The 19,488-nt window shown below is 36.3% G+C and overlaps 1 protein-coding gene across 26 annotated transcripts in view; it reads right to left on the bottom strand.

Annotated features, from left to right (window-relative positions):
- TAB2 (TGF-beta activated kinase 1 (MAP3K7) binding protein 2) overlaps positions 1-19,488 on the bottom strand; it is an 81,415-nt gene that overhangs the window by 21,787 nt on the left and 40,140 nt on the right. For 9 of the 26 annotated variants that reach the window (XM_036247801.1, XM_036247810.1, XM_036247805.1 and 6 more), the window contains 4 exons: positions 18,341-18,413; positions 17,224-17,299; positions 14,096-14,286; positions 4,551-6,051 (listed from right to left, as the gene is read on the bottom strand). In XM_036247801.1, coding sequence (XP_036103694.1) covers positions 4,551-6,051; positions 14,096-14,197 — 1,603 coding nt within the window. In that variant the 5' untranslated portion in view covers positions 14,198-14,286; positions 17,224-17,299; positions 18,341-18,413. Of the gene's footprint in view, positions 1-4,550; positions 6,052-14,095; positions 14,287-16,119; positions 16,294-17,223; positions 17,300-18,340; positions 18,414-19,488 lie in introns of all 26 variants that reach the window. The other 17 variants (XM_036247813.1, XM_036247807.1, XM_036247814.1 and 14 more) reach the window with 7 other exon arrangements.

Here is a 19,488-nt window from a genome sequence, read left to right as displayed (position 1 = left end):
TATGTAGGTATGTTTAAAAAGTGATCACGGTTGTTACAGTTATCTGAAGGTTATTAGCAAAAAGAAGTAATTAGAATGGCAGATTCTGGGGAACCCTGCTTTTTTTGGGGTAGGCTTTGAGTTCTCAAACCAGAGCCTTCACTCATTAGCAATTTTTTTTTTAAATTCCAGATGCCTGTAGAAGATGCTCCCTATATTTATCCAGGGCATTACTTTATTGTTTTATTTCTAATTATATCTATATATTGTGATTTCTTTCTCTACAGCTACCTATTTTTGCTTTAATTTATTTATTGAGAGATTGTTTAGCTCTATGCTTTTTCTTTCTTTTTCTTTTTTATCCTCATCCGAGGACATTTTTTCCCCCCATTTATCTTCAGATAGAGAAGGAGGGAAGGGGGGGGGGGAGACAGACAGACAGACAGACAGACATTGATGTAAGAGAGACACATGACCTCAACCGGGGTAGGGACAAACTGCAACTGAGGTTATGTGCCCTTAGCGGGAACTGAACCTAGAACTCTCTGGCCCATAGGCTGACACTTTAACTGCCGAGCCAAACTGGCCAGGGCTCCATGCTTTTTCAATTGAGGCACATATGGCCCCCACAATGGTGCACCAGGGATTGTATGAAACTACAAGATAAACCTGAACGTTTTCTCTAGAGGGTTTATTTTGAAAATATGGAAAGCTATTCTAGTGTCATGGTTAAAAGTGAGTGCTCTGTTGTCAACTTCCTAGGTCAGAATCTTGATTCTGCCACTCATCTTTGGCAAAGTACTTAAACTACCTGTTCCTAAGTATTTTAATCTGAAAATAGGAATAATACTAGTGCCTACTTTATACTTGGTTTTGAGAAATGGGCATTCAGTACCAGTTCCTAGCACACAGTAAGCTTTCAGCAGGCATTAGTTATTATATATCTTAAAATCAGATTATTCATTTCCCCCTCTTGAACAAAGATGGAAAGATAGAAAATGTTAAGGTGTGGATTTAAATAGGGAGACCAGGGACCATCTCACTGAAAAGGTGACTTTTGAGGAAAGACCTGAAGGGAGTGAGGGAATTAACTGTGAATTCTGGGAGAAGAAAACTTCAGAGAGAGGGAACAGCAAGTACAAGGGCCCAAGGTATGCCTCTTTGTTTAAGGACTAGCTTCCTAAGGCTGGAACAGAATGAGTGTGGTGGCAAGAAAAAGAAAAAGAGAATGGGGGAGGGACAGTAGTGGATCATTTAAGGCTTTGTAGCTTTTATTCTGAATTGAAATAGTCATGTGCAGAAGAGTGATTATGATCTGACTGACTTTTTTAAAAAAACCGTATCTGCTGGGTTGAAAGAAGACCACAAGGAGGCGAGGGCGAAAGCAGGCAGGTTACTGCAATAATCCACTTAAGAGATGGTGGTAGCTAGGACCAGACTGGTGACAATGGGAGTAGTAAGAAAAGATAGAATTCTTGATATATTTTGAAAGTTAAGGTTGATAGGATCTATTATTAAATTAGATGTGAAATGTAAAAATGTAAAAGAATGAAGAAGTCAAGGGTGTTTTTGAAGTTTATGGCTTAATCCCTAAATAAAAATTAAGATGCCATTAACTATGATGGGAAGAATGATCACAGGAAGAGAAAGTTGGGGGGAATGTGAGAACCTGTTTCAGACTTAGTAAACTTGAGAGGCCTAGTAAACATTAAAATGGAGATGTTAAGTATATGTTTAAATAAACTAGCTTGACATTCAGGGACTAAGTCTGGATTAGAGTTATAAATTTGGAAGTTATTAGCATATAATAATATAGTCATGGGTTGCTCGACAGGAATCTCTTTTGAGAAATGTGTTGTTAGGTGATTTCATCATTGTGCAGACATCACTAAGTGCACTTACACAAATGGAGATGGTATAGCCTACCACACACCCGGGCTGTCTAGTATAGCTTACTGCTCCTAGGCCACGAACCTATACAGCATGTCACTGTAGTGAATACTATAGGTAACTGTAACACAATGGTAAGTATTTGTGTATCTAAAGTTATCAAAATAGAAGTTCAGTAAAAAGAAGGTATAAAAAATAAACTGTGTGCTGTGCTGTGGGAGCAGGGGGAGGGCTGTGTAGAGAGGTGCCATCTGCAGGGAGAAGACACCAGGAGGAGGGAGGGAGGAAGGAGAGAAGGAAGGAAGAGAAGGCTAGAGAAAGAGACCCAGAGAGATAAAGCTTGAGACTAGAAATAATAAAGAGGGAAAAGAGAGAGAAAGAATCAGGACTGGAAAGAAAGAGGTACAGAGAAATGGAGGGAAGGGAAGTGAGTATGTGTGTGCAGGGGTGGACATCTGGACTCTCCTATTCTCCAGCATTCTCCCTGGCTCCCTCACCAACTCTGGACCCCAGTCACAGTAGGATGCAGGTGGATAACATGCTGGTAACATAATTTACTTAATATAACTTATTTTAACCACCCAGAACTAGCAGTAAATTCAACACTTTAGTCAGGTCCTGTCTTTTCTTTCAACATACAAACACTTTTTTGCTTATAATCCATTTTGATCTTAAGGACGATATATATGTGGCCTGGTACTGACTGAAATGTTGTTATGAGTGCACGGCCATATCTGAAGTCAGGAGACTGAATGGGATCACCTAGGAAATAGCACAGACAAAAAAGAGAGAGGCCCAAAGACTGAGATTTGAGGCTTTAACATCACTTCTTAAAGAACATGTGACAGGTCAGAGAGATGAGGGAAAACCAGCAAAGAATATAAGGAGAAGTGGAAATCCTAGTGTAGACTCTTGGAAGTCAAATGAACAAAATGTTTCAGAGAAGAGAGTACTCAACTGTGGCACATACTGCTGATACAAAGATCAAGGAAGATGAGGGCTGAAAGATCACCACTGGCTTTAGTAACAATGCTGTCACTGATGACCTTGACAAGAGCAGTTTTGGTTGACTGTGGAAAAAATCCTGATTACAGTAGATTCAAGATAGAACGGGAGAAAAATTGGGAATAGTAAGTTTAAACAACTTTATTTTCACATGCCAGTTCAATATGACTATCTTTTATCTAGTTCAATACAAAATTCCCCTTATCAAATTATCTTAAAAAACAGCAGCAAAAACTTACTCTCCTTTTAAGAATCATCAACTATCCAAACACAGGAAATCCACTAGTTCGATAGAAGGAGACTAGGAGAAGAGGACTTTGGGGGAAGACTAGAAATTAAATAGCAGTGGAACAAATAGTGGTATATTAGAATTTACATACTACTGCTGAACTAAACTAAAATGGTTCCAGTTTAGTCACTTGTGTGTGTCTGTGAGGTAATTTTAGCACAATTTCTAGTGCAAGCAGAATCATCCATGGATCTTTAAATCAAACAGGCATGTAAGCACATGAACACACCTAAGGGGCTTCACCATTCACAGAATCTAACTGAGCAAGTTTGGGCTGAGCTCTGGGCATTTTTATTTTTTGAAAGTTCCACAGGTGATTATGGAATTTGAAAGCACCATATCTCAGCTTGGGTTGAGACTCACTAGAATATAATGGTTTAAAACATAAAATAAGCTCAGGTTCCTCTAAGAAACTCAGCAGTAAAATCACTATGTTTGGAAATTTTAAAAAGGACAAGTGGTACCAGCAGTAGTAGGGGCCTGCATGCTGCAAGAGGGTGATGATATAGTACAATACTTGGAACAATTCACTGAGGATACAAAGATGACTAAGGTATGTGGTTACCCTAAAGGACTCACAGCTAATCTACAAATATACTTCAATATTCAAGAAAACAAACACTTATCCCCCACTTTGTTATTTGAATGAATTTAAATTGCCTATTAAAGACTAAGCAACTTAAGGAGTCAGATAAAATATGACATGATAGAAATGATATATACTTGAATATAGATATAAATTAGTAGTATGCCAATATCAACCAGTCTATTTCAGAAAAGGATACTGAAGTGAGATAGATTTAAAGTAATGCTCTTATTGACAATTCCAAATAAGAGGAAAGGTTGCATTACCTTATTTTTCAAGTGAGGCTGAAAGAGACAAATATTAGGAACAGGATTCAAATTTTTCTTTATATTACTCTAAGAACTGTAGTGATATATACTTTGATATAAAGTAAGACAAACAACATGGTATTAGAGAAATAAAGAGAATTCTACTGGTCAAAGAAGGCAGATTTACTATATTAGCCAACTAACTTATTAAAATGTATATTTATATGAATTTTTATTTGCAGAAAGTTTAAAGGGAAAGTAAGCATCACCACAGGTAAGACAGTAACTGAAAAGAATGTGTTACAAACATTAAGAAAACAAAACCAGAGTTGATCATTCTGAACATTTGATAACTATCATTCAAACTTCAAGTTGTATACCGTAATAAAATTGAAATTTTAAATTTAAATGAATACTCACACAAGCTCTTAAAAGGTGACACAATAATGCTGATTTAAAAGATGAAATAACGCTTATACCCACTTCTGCAGTGAAATCAAATGTACAGCAACAAGCCCAGTATGGAAAATGATCCCACCTTTAGTATTATTACCTTGTGTGTAGGCAGCATCATCAGATCCCATACTCAACTTCCGTGCTTCACTTATTCTATCCACATGTGCTAAAGTAGGGTCCGTGAGGTGTTGAATATTCTCTGTTTCTACATAATGATCAGGATGATTTAGAAGATTTGTAAGTTCAAAGGTAGGGGACACAACCCCTGGTGAAACTGCAGGGGGTTTATTGGGAGAAACTGTAATTTTGAAAGTATATTTTGTATTGGGCTGAGTGACCACCACTCGAGGAGAAGTTGCTGAGTTATTGCCTATTGCTCGACTTTTGGGAGGGTGGTGATGAATAAAGGCAGGACCCATGCTCACTTGCCCAGACATATTCCTGGAGGCAGCAGATGCTCCAGAGTTTGTGGATATGAAGAGGGTGGGCTGATTCCGGATGACCTGCTCATCTCCTGTGGTGGCATTAGCTGAAATATAGACCTTAGGTTGACTACGGGACATCACCTCATCAGTATTTGGGGGACTGGCAGCTATGTAAACAGTGGGTTGATTTCTATTTAAGGTCTGGCTGTTGACAGAAGAGGAACCGCTGGAGGTTCGAGGTCCAGAAGAGCGCAATTTTGAAGAACTGTTTCTTTGTGGAGGCTCAAGTTTGATCTCAATCTGGTTTTTTCGAGGTCCTGTTGAAATATTCTGAATGTTATATTGGCTATGGGCAGAAGACTGAGAGCTACCAGACGAATGAATTGTTGGTGGTTGTGGAGTAGTAGGTGAACTGATGGGCATGTAGACATGAGAGGTCTGGTGGCCTTGCTGATTTGGCTGCTGGGCTGAGGTATGTGACAGAGGATTAGATGTAGGATAAGTAGTCCAGGGACCAGGTTGTGAAGGTTGATAGACTTGTTGAGAGTTCATGGGATTAAACTGAGATACCCAGCCAGAATGCTGTTGTGTCTGTCGAGTTGTACCACTAGGAGTTGTAATGTAAGGCCTAATATAGATAGAATTTCCCTGTGGACTGTTAAGTACAGGTGGAGGTACACCATGTATGTGCAAAGATGTAGGAGTATTACGACCAGTCTGGATATTTGGGGCTAAAGTTACCATAATGGGATTAAATCTGGTGGTTGGTTGAGAAAGGTTAGAAGTTCCTTTGCTGCCTAAGTGAAATCCAAGATGTGGTGCTGAATTTGAAGCACCAGATGTACTGGATATTCCAAAAACGTTAAAGCCTTGAGGAACGTGAGCTGGTGCTGTCTGTGGCTCCTGCTGAAACAGTTCATTATTGGACTGACCACCTTGAAGTTGTCCATCACTAATGCTGTGCGTTAGAGTCCTACTTCCATTCATTCTATTTCCTTCTCTCCCATGGTGGTAAACATTCTGTGACTGCAAGTCCAAGTTGAGAGAAGTCATGTGATTGCGCAGACCAGAAATTCCAGAATCATCCGAAAAATTCAAGTCTCCTTCACCATAAAGATAACGTGTACTCTCTTGAGAGAGAACTGCACAGCAGGCATCCAGGTTATTATTATTCTATAAAACAAAATAAAAACAGCTTGATGTTAAGAACCAGAAGCTAATGCTTATGCTCACCACTACTAAAATATTACATAACCAAATTAGTGAATAAAATTACAACAGATATATTTGAAACTTATTTGAGAAAAAATATTTTTATGCAAATAGTTTAATTAAAAACCCTCATTACTAATATGGAAAATTTCTCTTAACTAGCAATAGCTAAGTGAACCAAGTTATTGTTCAGTTTTAGAAGCTATTTTATAGTAAAATGAACTCATGCAAATACAATAAATTTACAACCTAATTAAAATGGAATTTGAGTGCTGAACATTAAACTTAAGCATATAATACCGTATGACTATTTTACACACATTCAAGTGCTATGTAAATCCTTTTAAAATGACCTTTCAAAAAATGACATTTGTAGTATTTAAATTTTTAAAATTCTAAAATTCTTAACAAAGCCATCTCAATTCCTTACATGCTTCTTCCTAACTTGTGTAAAACACACACACACACACACGCACACAGAAAAATAAAATGTCAGCTCAAGGTAGCCTGCAGAGTAACTTAGTTCATGCTCTGTCTTTAGATAGCACCATGTAAAAAGATACAACAGAGAAATAAGAAACAAAACAAGAAACTAACCAGATCGTTTCTAAAGAATCCTCAAAAGAGACTAACCATTATTCATAAATCATCCATAAACATATTTATCAACCACCTAGAATATGCACAACACCCTGTCTGAGATTGTAGAAGACTCAATGACATATAATATCAAACTTCCCTAGAAGAGCTTGCAACTGGATTATAGAGACAAACCATACACGGGCTTTTGAAAAGGTAACATTAAAACATGTGAGTATTTGCCAAATAATAAATGGTACTGAAGTTCAACAGAGAGTAAATATTATAGGCTACTGTAGAAAGGAGAAAGAACTCTGCTAATGAGGGAGGTATGGTCTGATTGTTTTTCTAGGATATGTAAGACTTGGCTACAAAAAAATTCTTGATGAAGAAAATGGCATGAGTAAAGAAAGACATAAATGTAATAGCAAGTTAAAGCATGTTCTAAACAAGGTGACTGTATCAGATGTGGCTGGAGTCTGTACTAGTTTGTACTGGATATTTTGCAGAATATGCTGTTAGAGAAGCAGACTGGAATTAAATAATTGAGGACTTTGAAAAATGAGTCATGCTGGAGTTTGGACTTTAATATAGGCAATGGTGAGAGCCACTCAATGTACATGAACAGTGAAGTCAAGACACAGTGTGTTTTGGGAAGACAAGTCTATTGATACAATGAATAGAAAAAGGGAAAATTCGGACAGTAAGACCAGTTAGAAGATGTGACATAATGACTATTTTTTTTTGTTGTTGTTTAGATAGAATGGGAGGGAGAGGAAGAGGAGAGAGAGAGAAACATCGACGTGAAAGGGACACATCGAGTGGCTGCCACCCGCACGACCCAACCAGGGCCGGGACAAACTGCAACTGAGGTACATGCCCTTAGTGGGAACCGAACCTGGGTCTCTCTGGACCGCAGGCCGACGCTCTAACCGCTGAGCCAAACCGGCCAGGGCGACATAATGACTATTTGATAGTGGAAACAAATTATGAAAGACTACAAATAAATAATCAACACAATCTGGCTACAAGAGAGAAAGAAAATTCAAAGAAAAACTTGAGAACAGGAGCCTGATAGAAAAGGGACACTTTTAGATATAAAAAAGATGAGCAACCAAGTTAAAATGTCTACAGGTGGTCTGATATGAGATAAAATATTGTTAGAGAAAATTAAACTAAAAAGGCATTTTTAAGTCTTGTTAAGAAATGACAGTCCATAGTTCGAATAATAACAAAAAAGAAAAGGTTAGTAAGATTTAACCTCCCCCCCACTCCAAAGCAACAGTTCAAATTTCTCCTACTGTAGAAATACTTTTATCTGACTTCTAACTCTGAATTGATATATTCGTTTTTAAAATGTAATTTAAAAATTCATCACAAGCTTTATCATCTGATTACTCTTTGTTATATTTATGCCTTTTCTTTACCAAACCTAACTGGTGCTTTTTGCTTCAAACTAACTTTACTGCTATTAGTAGTAAATTCTCTCTTCTAAGCCTATGCTCACAAAGACCCTATCTTCTCATCTTTTTGCCAACATTCCCAAATTAAAATGTACATTCCTTACCAAGTCCAATCCAAACTTCCTTTTTAAAAGCTGGCACACATATTTACAAAGTCTTCCTCTTTAATTCTTCTGAGCTCTCAAAAATCCCCTCAATCCTTTAAATTTCTGATTATTTAATATGTTCTAGTCTCAGCTATGCCATAACTCACACTGTTTTCTTATAGGCAAAACATAAAAAAAAAAGTTACAAGGCTTTTATAAGGCTACAACAGGGTAAAAGAAATGTAGTTTTTATTTTAGAAATCCTCATCATAAATAAAAATGAAAAGTAAATATAATAAATTCCACTATGTTCATCATTAACAAATTGATATATGGCAAATATTTTTTCATCCAATGTGTATGCCCTAGCTAGTCTCCCCACAAGGCTAAACCAAGTCTTAGACATTATTTTGTTTTTAGCTGTAAATACATCAATGTGTATCTTAAAAAAATAAGGACTTAAAAATAACCACAACCACAATGTCATTATCAATACTTAATGTCTAATATCCTAAGAGTGTTAAAATCCCCTTACTGTCTCATAAATGTCTTTTAAGTTAGTTAAAATCAGGATCCAAATAAGCAAGTTCCAATTATTTGGTTGATATGCTTTTTACATTTATTTTTAATTTTTAAAGCTATTTGTTGAAACATTTGACCATTTGTCTAGAATTTCCCATCTGGATCGGCTGACTGCACCTGTAGTGTCAATATCCCCTGCATTTCATTACATTACAAACTAGTTGCAACTACAGATATGAGCAGGTTCATGTATGAATTTTTGGTAAAACTCTTTATAGGATCGATTTCTATTTTTTTTTCAAATTATTTTTTAAATTAATTTTTGTTCCAGATGTTTCTCCTTTTTCCCCCAATGACACCCATTCCCCCATCCTGTCACCCCCCTTACAGCATTGTTTTTTAAAAATTATTTTTTGTAATTTATTTTTGTTACAGATGTTTCTCCTTTTCGCCCCATTGCCACCCTCCCGCCCCATCCCCAGCTTTCTGTCTGTGTCCATTGGTTATGCGTACATGCATATAAGTTCTGTGGTTTATCTCTTCCCACCTGCCTCCCTCCTCTGAGGTTTGCCAGTCTGAATCCTACTTCTAGGTCTCTGGGTCTATTTTGTTCATCAGCTTATTTTGTTCATTATATTCCACAAATAAGTGAGATATGTGATATTTGTCTTTCTCTGATTAACTTATTTCGCTTGGCATAATAATCTCCAGGTTATAGTGTCTATTTCTTATTGCATCACACAAGGAGGCACAATAATGACTGCCTGTCTTTTTGTGATCTTGAAGTTGACTGGTGGATTCTGATGTTGTCAGCTTATGCCCTAGCCAGGTAGCACAGCTGGTCAGAGCATCGTTCTGAAATGCCAAGGCTGAGGGTTCAATCCCCAGTGAGGGCACATATAAAAATCAACCAATTAATGGATAAATAAGTGGAACAACACATTGATGTTTCTCTCTCTCAATCAATCAATAAAAAATATGATATTGTCAGCTTCATCCAGCTAATGATTTTCAGCAAGTACTGGTTAGAAACATAATTTCATTATGGGTTGCAAAATGGTGATATTGGTGATATCCCAATAATTAGAGTCCTTCTTCATATATTAGCTGCAATTATTCCTCAAAGAACTTGCTCACTTCAATTATTTGGTTAGTTTTCGCACAGAAGAGGCACTTTCTCTGTATTGGTTTTTAGAGTAATGAATTGGTACCCTAGCAACCTCCAAAGGTGACTAAGATTTATTTTTTTGTATCATTATAGACTCCTGTATTCTGATGTGTGTTAACTGACTGTGGTCATTATATCCTATCTTTAGGCTACTGGGAATAATTTCAAGTTGGTTTTCATGTAGGTATGACATGAACCCCAGTAGTCATTCATAGCTTCCTTGCTTCCCGACATAACAAGATGTCCAGATCACCTTGTACACTTCTTACCCCAGACCGGGAATCAGCTATTTCTCAAATAAGCCCTAACTACTTTTACTGGGAAACTGTAGAAGACTCCTTTGAAGTGTATCAAAATGGGTGGGATGAGCTTTTAAAAGGTTGAGAATCATTGCTTTTTTGTATATATACAAATCTGTATTCTCTTTAAAGCTACAAACGAACCTGAATCATAATTATAGTACCTCTTCCATTCTTCCCCAAGCTTCTTGCAAAGACATGGAGAATATAGATAGTAATCAAAGTATATATTATGACCATTCTTCTCAAAAAATAATCTTTATTGATTTTAGAGAGAGGAAGGGAGTGAGAAAGAGAGAGAGAAAGAGAGAGAGATAGAAACATCGACTGGCTACCTCCTGCATGCCCCTCACTGAGGATCAGGCCCACAACCTGGGCATGTGTCCTGACCGGGAATCGAACTGGCGACCTCTTGGTGCCTGGTTTGATGCTCAACCACTGAGCCACATCAGTCAGGCTCTTCTCAAACTCTTATTTACTCCTTCAACCAGTATCTGCTGAGCACCCACATTAGGCAAGTAGAAAGGAATATAATCATTGCTTTTAAGGATCTCACAGTCCAGTGGAGGAAACTAATGTGCACACAAATATAATACAGAATGGTAGGTGTTTTAACAGAAATATGGATAAAGACTACAGGTGGAGGTCATCTGAGAAGGCATCAACTAAGGATATGATGCTTAAATACTAAGTTTTACAAATACTGAATGAACACTCTGCATGCATTATTTTGAAGAGAAATAGCAATTTTAAACTTGCATATTAAATCATATTAAGATAAAGTAAAAAAATTCAGTTTAAAAAAACCAAAGTACCAACAATGCTGTATTTTCAACTATTATAAGATTTAATCACCAAACATCAATCAATTTTAAAGATATGAATTACACCTGCTGAAAATATAGCTATCCTAGAGACTCCACAGCACAAGTAATGTGAGTAGCTCCAGAAACAGGGATCTGAGGAGTAAATACAGTCAAGAAGAGAACAGAGGCTAGAGTCTTATGTTCTCCTAAGAAGCAAGACATTTAAGAAGAAACATGGCAGTAGTTGGATGCCCAGAGTGATTACTAACTCAGAATAAAAGTGTTTCTGCCTCACAGGTAATTGGCAAGCCAAACAGAGTCCATTTCAGTAATCACTAGGTGTTGGGAAGCATGTTGTAGGAAGATTTGATTTGTAAAACCAGATTAACACAGTAAAGGTGATATTACTGAGTGCCCAAAGGAAATGCAAAATCATTTATTTTCTATTTTATGACAAAGTTAAAAATATGCTTAATTTTAATTTTAAGAAAATACGCAAGACATTTACACAGATCAAAACAATAAAAATACACATATGTTGAGATGTCTCATTCCCGTATCTAACCCTATCTGACTTGTTTCCTCTTTCCCACTATTGGTAACCGTCTTTTATTAATTTTTTTTTTATCCTTCCAGAATTTCTTTATGCAAACATGGAAAAATATATAAATGTGTGTATATTTATTCCCTTTGCTCTCATCTATATATATTGATCTGTTCTGTTTTCTTAACTCAATATACGAAAGATTATACTGTACAATTACATGGTTTTTTGTTTTTTTGAAAATATTTTAAATAGAATGTCAACTGTAACTGAAGATTAAAAAAAATAAAAACATAAAATATTTTAAATAATTCTACAAAAAGCTCTATGTTTTAGTCCCAGTTAAGGTACTTCAATATCTCTATAGCTGTGCTATCGGGAAAGTGTACTAGACAGTTCTCTCGATATTAACTTATAAAATTTTATTGTGGAACCTACAGCATTTTTCTCTGTCTCACTGAACACTCTCAGCATAGTCTTACTTTACCACAAAATTCTATTTGAAAAGTTAGGAAGAGGTACCTGAGTCCTAGGGAGACACTTCCCCCCACTATCTCTGCTCTTCCCCATACTTTCTTTAACTTCTGACTCCATTCTTATTACTCCCCCCTTCCCTTTATATATATTTTTCACATCCTATATCAACAAATGGGGACTACTGATTCACTCACCAAATATTTACTATGTGTCTTCTACTATTATTACTGTTAATTAGTACTGGCTGCTAACATTTATTGAGCTTTCATTATGAATTAGGTATCCTATTAGTTGCTTTACCTGCATTATCATATTTAATTCTCTGTGAAGTTTCTTATTCCCATCGTACAGTTGAGAAAAATGATCAGAGGTTAGTACCACTAGTAACTGTCAAAACTTGAACTCAAATCTGTTTATCACCAAAGCATGCTATTTATTATTTTAAATTTTTATTTTTATTTCCTCCCAGCTTTACTGAGGTATGATTAAAAAATAAAAGTAGTATATATTCAGATTGTACAATATGATTTTTAAAATGTACAATTCAGTGATTTCATGTATTTATATATTGTGAAATTACCACAATCAAGTTAATTAACACATCCATCACTTCACAGCGTCAACTTTTTTTTTTGGTGGTGAGCTCACCACCACCACTTAAGATCTACTCTTTGAGCAACACAGTATTATTAATTCAAAACATTTTCAATATTATATTATATAAAGAACCAAGCATGTTAGGATAATTCCAATCAGTTGAAGATGTTACAGTATTGGTTGTGAGGAGAAAGGACTGGGCTAGAGATCAGGCTGCAGAAGAAGGCAGAATTCCAGATCACAGACCTAGTCATTCCCTGGTCAAGATATGAACTTTATTCTGAAGGTATGAAGAACAACAAAGAGGTTTAAGCAGGTAAATATATGCTAAAATCTGCATTTAGAAAGACACTTTGGCAAAAGTGAGGAGGATGGATGGCAATATCAAAACTAGGTTAGAGTAAAGGCAGGTACACACCAATTAAATGTACAGATAAGCCCAGCCGGTGTAGCTCAGTGGTTGAGCGAAGACCCATGGACCAAGAGGTCGCTGGTTCAATTCCGGGTCAGGGCACATGCCTGGGTTGTGGGCTTGATACCCAGCAGGGGGTGTGTAGGAGGCAGCCAATTGATGTTTTTTTCTCATCCATGTTTCTATCTCTCCCTCTCCCTTCCTCTCTAAAAAAAAAAAAAAATCAATAAAACACATTTAAAAAAAGTACAGATAAAAGGGAATAAGGGTGTGAACAAAATATAGTTACTTAATATCCAGTATAAACACTAACTCTTTAAAATTTTCATACAAATTCAAACTTTAAAAATAATTTGCCAAGAGTAAACTAAATCCAAATTACTTTTTTATATCTCTATTTTGACAAAATGAAATCGTTTTTGATAGAAAGATTTCTAGTTTAATAAAATGAGAAGGCACAACTAGCACTACATTTATGGATTTCTAAAATTGTACATATTAGTAAAAATATAAAAATTTATCAGCTGTTTAGTGATATTAATTGGAAAGCTTACAGATTAAATTAAAAATATGAAGATAAACTTTTTCCTTTAGAATTGGGATGTTAGGCTTTTGTCTAGTCAATTTCCTTCACTTTTACACATAAGAAAACTCAAGTACAAAGAAGGCATAGTACTTGCCAAATATGCTTGGGATGCCTATTTAGGATTAGAACCCAAGAGTCTTGATTCCTATTTAATGATTTTTCTCACTTTCACATGAAGATCTGGAATTCTCCTGGCAAAATAGGAGGGGGAAAAGTAAAGCAAGCTCATAGTATGTATAAACCATATACCAATGCTTTATATGGTGTTTCATTTAATCCTCACATCTACTTTACAAGGTAGGTATTCTCCATATTACAGATGGGGTACAGAGACTAAATAACTTGTTAAAGGCCACATCACTATCAGACACCAAAGCTCACCTCTTTTCATGATAGCAAATTAATTCCAATGTTTAAAAAAATACCAGGTTTATATCAATAAATTCAGAAATCATTGAACACTGACCTGTAACATGCACCTGGATACAACAACTTCAGGTACTTCAGGGAATTTTTGTCGCAGGTCATGTAAAACCTGAAAATCAATTTGGTGGCTTCCTTGGGCCATTCGTATATTGCCTGATCAGAACTATTTGTACAGTAGGCAATTCTAGGCCTTAGCGGAAATAGTACTCATCTCTTCTGTCCAAGCATTTTCTGTGAAAGAAAGAAAAAAAATTTTTAATGAGAACTGATTATAGAATGAATATTGTTGTGGATTTAAAATGTCAATACAAAAGGGTATTGTGCTCTAGTACCTAACATTTAATATAAACTATAAAAATATTATTTAGTCCTATAATACGTTACACATAAGTTATACTATCTTTATAGTTTATAACTCTTGATGGTTAATTTTAAATGGTCTAATTCCTACATATTTTTATGCTTTATAATGGCAGTGCCAGAAGGCTTTTTTTTTTTTTTGGTTAATCCTCACCCAAGTATACTTTTCCACTGATCTTTTAGAGAGAAAGAGAGAATCAATGCAAGAGAGACAGACCGAACTATTGCCTCCCACACGACCCGACGAGGGCCGGGATCTAACTAAACTTGCAACCAGATATGTGCTCTTGACCATAATTGAACTCGAGACCCTTTGGTCTACAGGCTGACACTCTAACTGGTGAGCCACACCAGTCAGGTATTTAAATAAATTATTGACAAGGTGGTCTTCCCTCATTCTTTTAAAAGGGAAATAAGTACTTTTACTGATTCTTTTCTTAATGATTAGAGGTCAGCCTGAGGAGAGGAATTCTCATTTACTCTACATAAAATTAGGATCCTGAAAAAATTTGATTCTACAAATAACTTTGCATGCTTTGTTTAAAAAATGATCTATAACCCAATACATTAGATATTTTCTCTTAATTTTCAGATATACTTAACCTTTAAATGTGTAATCAATTCATTCTCAGGGGCTTAATAGCATTTTATTCAGTGTTTCTATTAAATAAGTATTAAAAAATACTAATGCTTGGCCCTAACCCCAGAGGTTCTGCTTTAATTGGTTGGGGAGGAGCCGGGGAATATAAATTTTTTAAAGTTCCTCAAGTGATTCTAATGTGTGGCCAAAGTTGAGAGCTATCTACCTTATTTTTATTCCTAATATTTCTAATGTAAACCATGTTGATTCTTGAAAGCCTCTTTGGGATATAAGTACTATGTAAGTATATTAAACTGAAATAGCATATTAAAATAGTTAAAATCATGGCATTTGCATAATAATTAAAATACATTTCATTTTAGGATAAATTTAACAAAAAGACAATTTTTAAAAAACAAATTTCTTATCTGTACTATTTCTGTTAACCTCGTTAACAAAAGTTTAAAAAAATACGGGTCTGTAAACTCCACAAATATAGGAATTAGGTCTCTTTGATCCATTATTGTATATCTAGCACTCTGTAGACAGTTTTCAGCACAACAGTAGATATTAAAATACTTTTTAGTAAATTTAGTTACGATAGAACTCCCGAGCCCTCAACAGAATAAAAATCACTTAGATAGCATGCACAGTAAAGCCTTTCAGGTTTTATTATCATTTGATTAAACTTCACTTAATTCTATGTGACTTTAGCTTGGTTACATATTGGATGAAAGCACTGCCAAACCAAGTTATTTGTATTATAGATTTCCCAAATCTATTTCTGCGTGACACACACACACACACACACACACACACACACACACACAATTTCAGCACACAAAGTACGTTTCTACAAAAGGGCTGCAGGAGAAAAGGACTGAAAATTAGTAAATGATATTAAAGATAATTTAAGGAGTACTGCTCATCTTGAGAAAGCAACTCTTGACTTCACTCAAGCTATCAGTTACCTGTCCCGTCCCTCTTTTGGGCTACAACTCCTGGAAAGAGTTGTTTATACTTAAGTGTCTTCATTTTCTCCCTCCTAATTTCTTATAAACCTACCCCAATGAGGCTTTCATAGTTTTTCCTCCACTGAAACTATATTTATCAAAGTCACAAACCTTCGGGTTTTCAAATGAAAGGTTAGGCCTCAGTTCTCATCTTACCAGACCTTTCTGCAGTCACTCCCTCATTCTTTAAACAATTTCTTCACTTGGCTTCTAAGATTTACACTCTTCTGGTTTTCCTCCTATCCACTGGCAGCTCCTTCTCAGTTTTGTCAAATTCTCTTCCTTCTAAATGTTGGTGGGATGTAAAGTTGAGATCTACGGTTCCTTTTCAACTACACCCACATTCCTCTTCAAGGTAATCTCATCCCAACATACTGCTTTAAACAGAGGTTTTGCAAATTTATATCTCCAACTCCTAGGAAGTCTTGTCCTTGAGTCCCAGACTAATATAGCCTGCTTCCTGCCTGACATCTCCTTTTGGATATCCAGAATTCTTAGTATGTCCAAAATCAAACTCTTAATCCCCCCATCCAAACCAATCCTTTCTCAGTCTTTTTCATCTCAGTAAATAGTACCATCATTCATACAGTTGCTCCTTCTCTAACATCCCATATGGAATCGATCAAGTAATATTAGATGTACTGGCAAAACAAAACAAACAAACAAACAAACAAACAAAAAATGGAATCTGACCACTTTCCCCATTTCTGTTACTGCTTTTGTCCAAGCCATGGTCATAATTCACCTAGATGGAAAGCAAAATTCTTAACTGGTCTCCTCCCTGCCTTCACTATTTGCTCCACCTGCACCTCATTCTATTGAGTGGAGTGGTCTTTGTGAAAAGTAAATCAGAGTAATCATTATCCCAGCTCAAAATCCGACAACACAGGCTCCTGGCTAAAAACAGCCCCTCAGCCTTCATCTCCTACCACTCTCCTTGATCTCAGTTCTGAACTGAGCCTTTGGTTCTTGATTTCGCAAAGTCAATCTCATTCCTTCTTTGTGGCTTTTGAACTGGCTGCTCCTTGTACCTAGAATACTCTCCTCTCAGACTGCTTGCATGCTCTTTCTCTTACTTCATTAAGATCCCTAACCAAATGTTACTTCCTCAGAGACAGCTTCCCTGACCAATCTAGCTAAAATAATGCCCTCCCATCACATTCTTATACCCTGCTTTTTCTTCATAGCATTTACTGATACATGGCATATACTTACTATTTATCTAGCTATCCCCAAAATGTTAGCTCCACAGGATCAAGAACTTTGACGTTTACTGATGTCTCCCCAGGATCTAGGTCAAAGCAGCAACATTTTGATGAAATGAAAGTTTTACTGTATGATTTCTTCATATTACTTTGTTTCAAAATATATTTCCAATGACCTAGATTTGGAAATGTATATACTATTTGAGGGAGAAGCTAATACATTTTCACCTTAATTCAGGACCATCTTTATTATTTAAAAGAGAATAAATCACGAAAATAAATTTCTATTAAAACATACACAGAAACCTCTAAAATTCTTTGAAAAACTTATCACGCTTGCTTTTCTCATAGACTATCAAGTACACAAATGAGAAAACTGTTCAAATGTACAAATATATTTGGGGATTCTACTTCCTGTAATGGCTAAATAGCTCCTACTATACCAACTCTCTCACCAAGAACAAACTATAGACAATAGACACAGTATAAAAAACTACTACTTGAAGGCAGAAAGCAGAAGCAGCAATGGGGTGGTAGTGATGGTGCTAGAGGTGGGGAGAAGACAAGAGTCAGTGTTTAGAGAAGGGAATAGCATGGGGTGACTTTCCATTTTTTAAACAGTTATTAGCTAGAGAGCAGACCCCAGTTGGTTAGGGTAGATAAAACCTAGACAGAAAACCTGCAGTCTTACTCGTTTAATGAACCAAAGGGACAGTCTTTGACATAACCACAATAGCTGAAAATCTAGTAAGTCAGAGAAAGAAGAGAAGTACCAAATTCTACGTATTCTATCTACATACATCTGATTCCCAAACTACACATGTGAGTAATTCCAAGAAGCTACACTAAAGCTAAAACAACAAACTGAGATTTCAGCCTACAGGTTTGAGTTCAGCCAAGTTAACTAAAACAGACAAGCAAGAAAGCAGGCAAACCAACCAACCAACCAACCAACCAACCATCAATACTCATGGAGGAACACAATAGAATTCAGTCTCTACGATGTATCATTCATAATGCCTTGTACTCCAGGTCACAGAAACTACTAGATTAAAGGCAGTTCAATATAAATTCATAATTTAGATAACTTGTCCACTATTTTATCTTTCATTTGTCTCCTCTATTACCAGATCTGATGCCTGCCATCTCAGTTTATCTTGCTGCTATCAATTTGTTCATTTCTTCTGCATCATTCAAAAACTGAAATTGAAAGAGGGCATGTACATTAATAAAATTGTGGAGAACAGAACAAGAAAAAGATAGGGCCCAAATCATGAAGTGCCTTATAGTATCATTAAAATGTGAAGGTTTTACCTTTAGAGTAATGAAAAGCCACTGAAGGTGGGAAGGTGACATGATCAAGAAATTATGAATATTGCCCGGCCAGTGTGGCTCAGTGGTTGAGCATTGACCCATGCACCAAGAGGTTGCCGGTTCAATTCCTGGTCAGGGCACATTCCCAGGTTGTGGGTCCAACCCTCAGTGGGGGGCTTGCAGAAGGCAGCCAGTCGATGTTCTCTCTCATGGATGTTTCTATCTCTCTCTCTCTCTCTAAAAAATCAATAAAGAAAAAAATTTAAAAAAAAGAAAAGAAATTACGTATATATAGAGAAAAGGACGAAAGAATATGTGAGAAGACTAGTTAGAAAACTACTGCTGTAGTCTAACCAGGAAATGGTAATAGCTTATAATTACAGAGATACCAATGGAGGCTGAGTAAAGGAGAAATTTTAAGAGATATTTAGGAAGTAAAAATTAACAGAACTTCGTGATAGATTAGATATTGGGGTGAAGGAAGAGGTGTCAAGGTTGATACCTGACTTATTCAATTGTTTCATGTATAAACTAGGGAACAACGGAAAAGACTGTAAACTAAGGGGTCAATTAGAGGTTTGGTTTTGAACATGTTGAGTATAGGGCACATTCATTTTTTGTTCACTTATTTTTGGCTGATTTTTTAAAAAAAATCGCAGTTGAGCCCTGGCTGGTTTGGCTCAGCAGTTAGAGCATAGGCCTGCGGTCCAGAGAGACCCGGGTTTCGGTTCCTGCTAAGGGCATGTACCTCGGTTGCAGTTTGTCCCCAGCCCTGGTTGGGTCATGTGGGAGGCAGCCACTCCATGTGTCCCTTTCATGTCGATGTTTCTCTCTCTCTCTCTCTCTCTCTCCCTCCCACTCTATCTGAACAAAAAAATGGAAAAATGTCCTTGGGTGAGGATAAAAAAAAAATTACAGTTGACATACAATATTTTATTAGTTTCAGGTGTATAGCATATTG

Source organism: Molossus molossus, unplaced genomic scaffold (assembly GCF_014108415.1).
Source record: "Molossus molossus isolate mMolMol1 unplaced genomic scaffold, mMolMol1.p scaffold_m16_p_8, whole genome shotgun sequence".
NCBI lineage: Eukaryota > Metazoa > Chordata > Mammalia > Chiroptera > Molossidae > Molossus > Molossus molossus.
The sequence above is the reverse complement of the archived record's forward strand: the minus strand, read 5'-3'. Positions and strand labels throughout refer to the sequence as shown.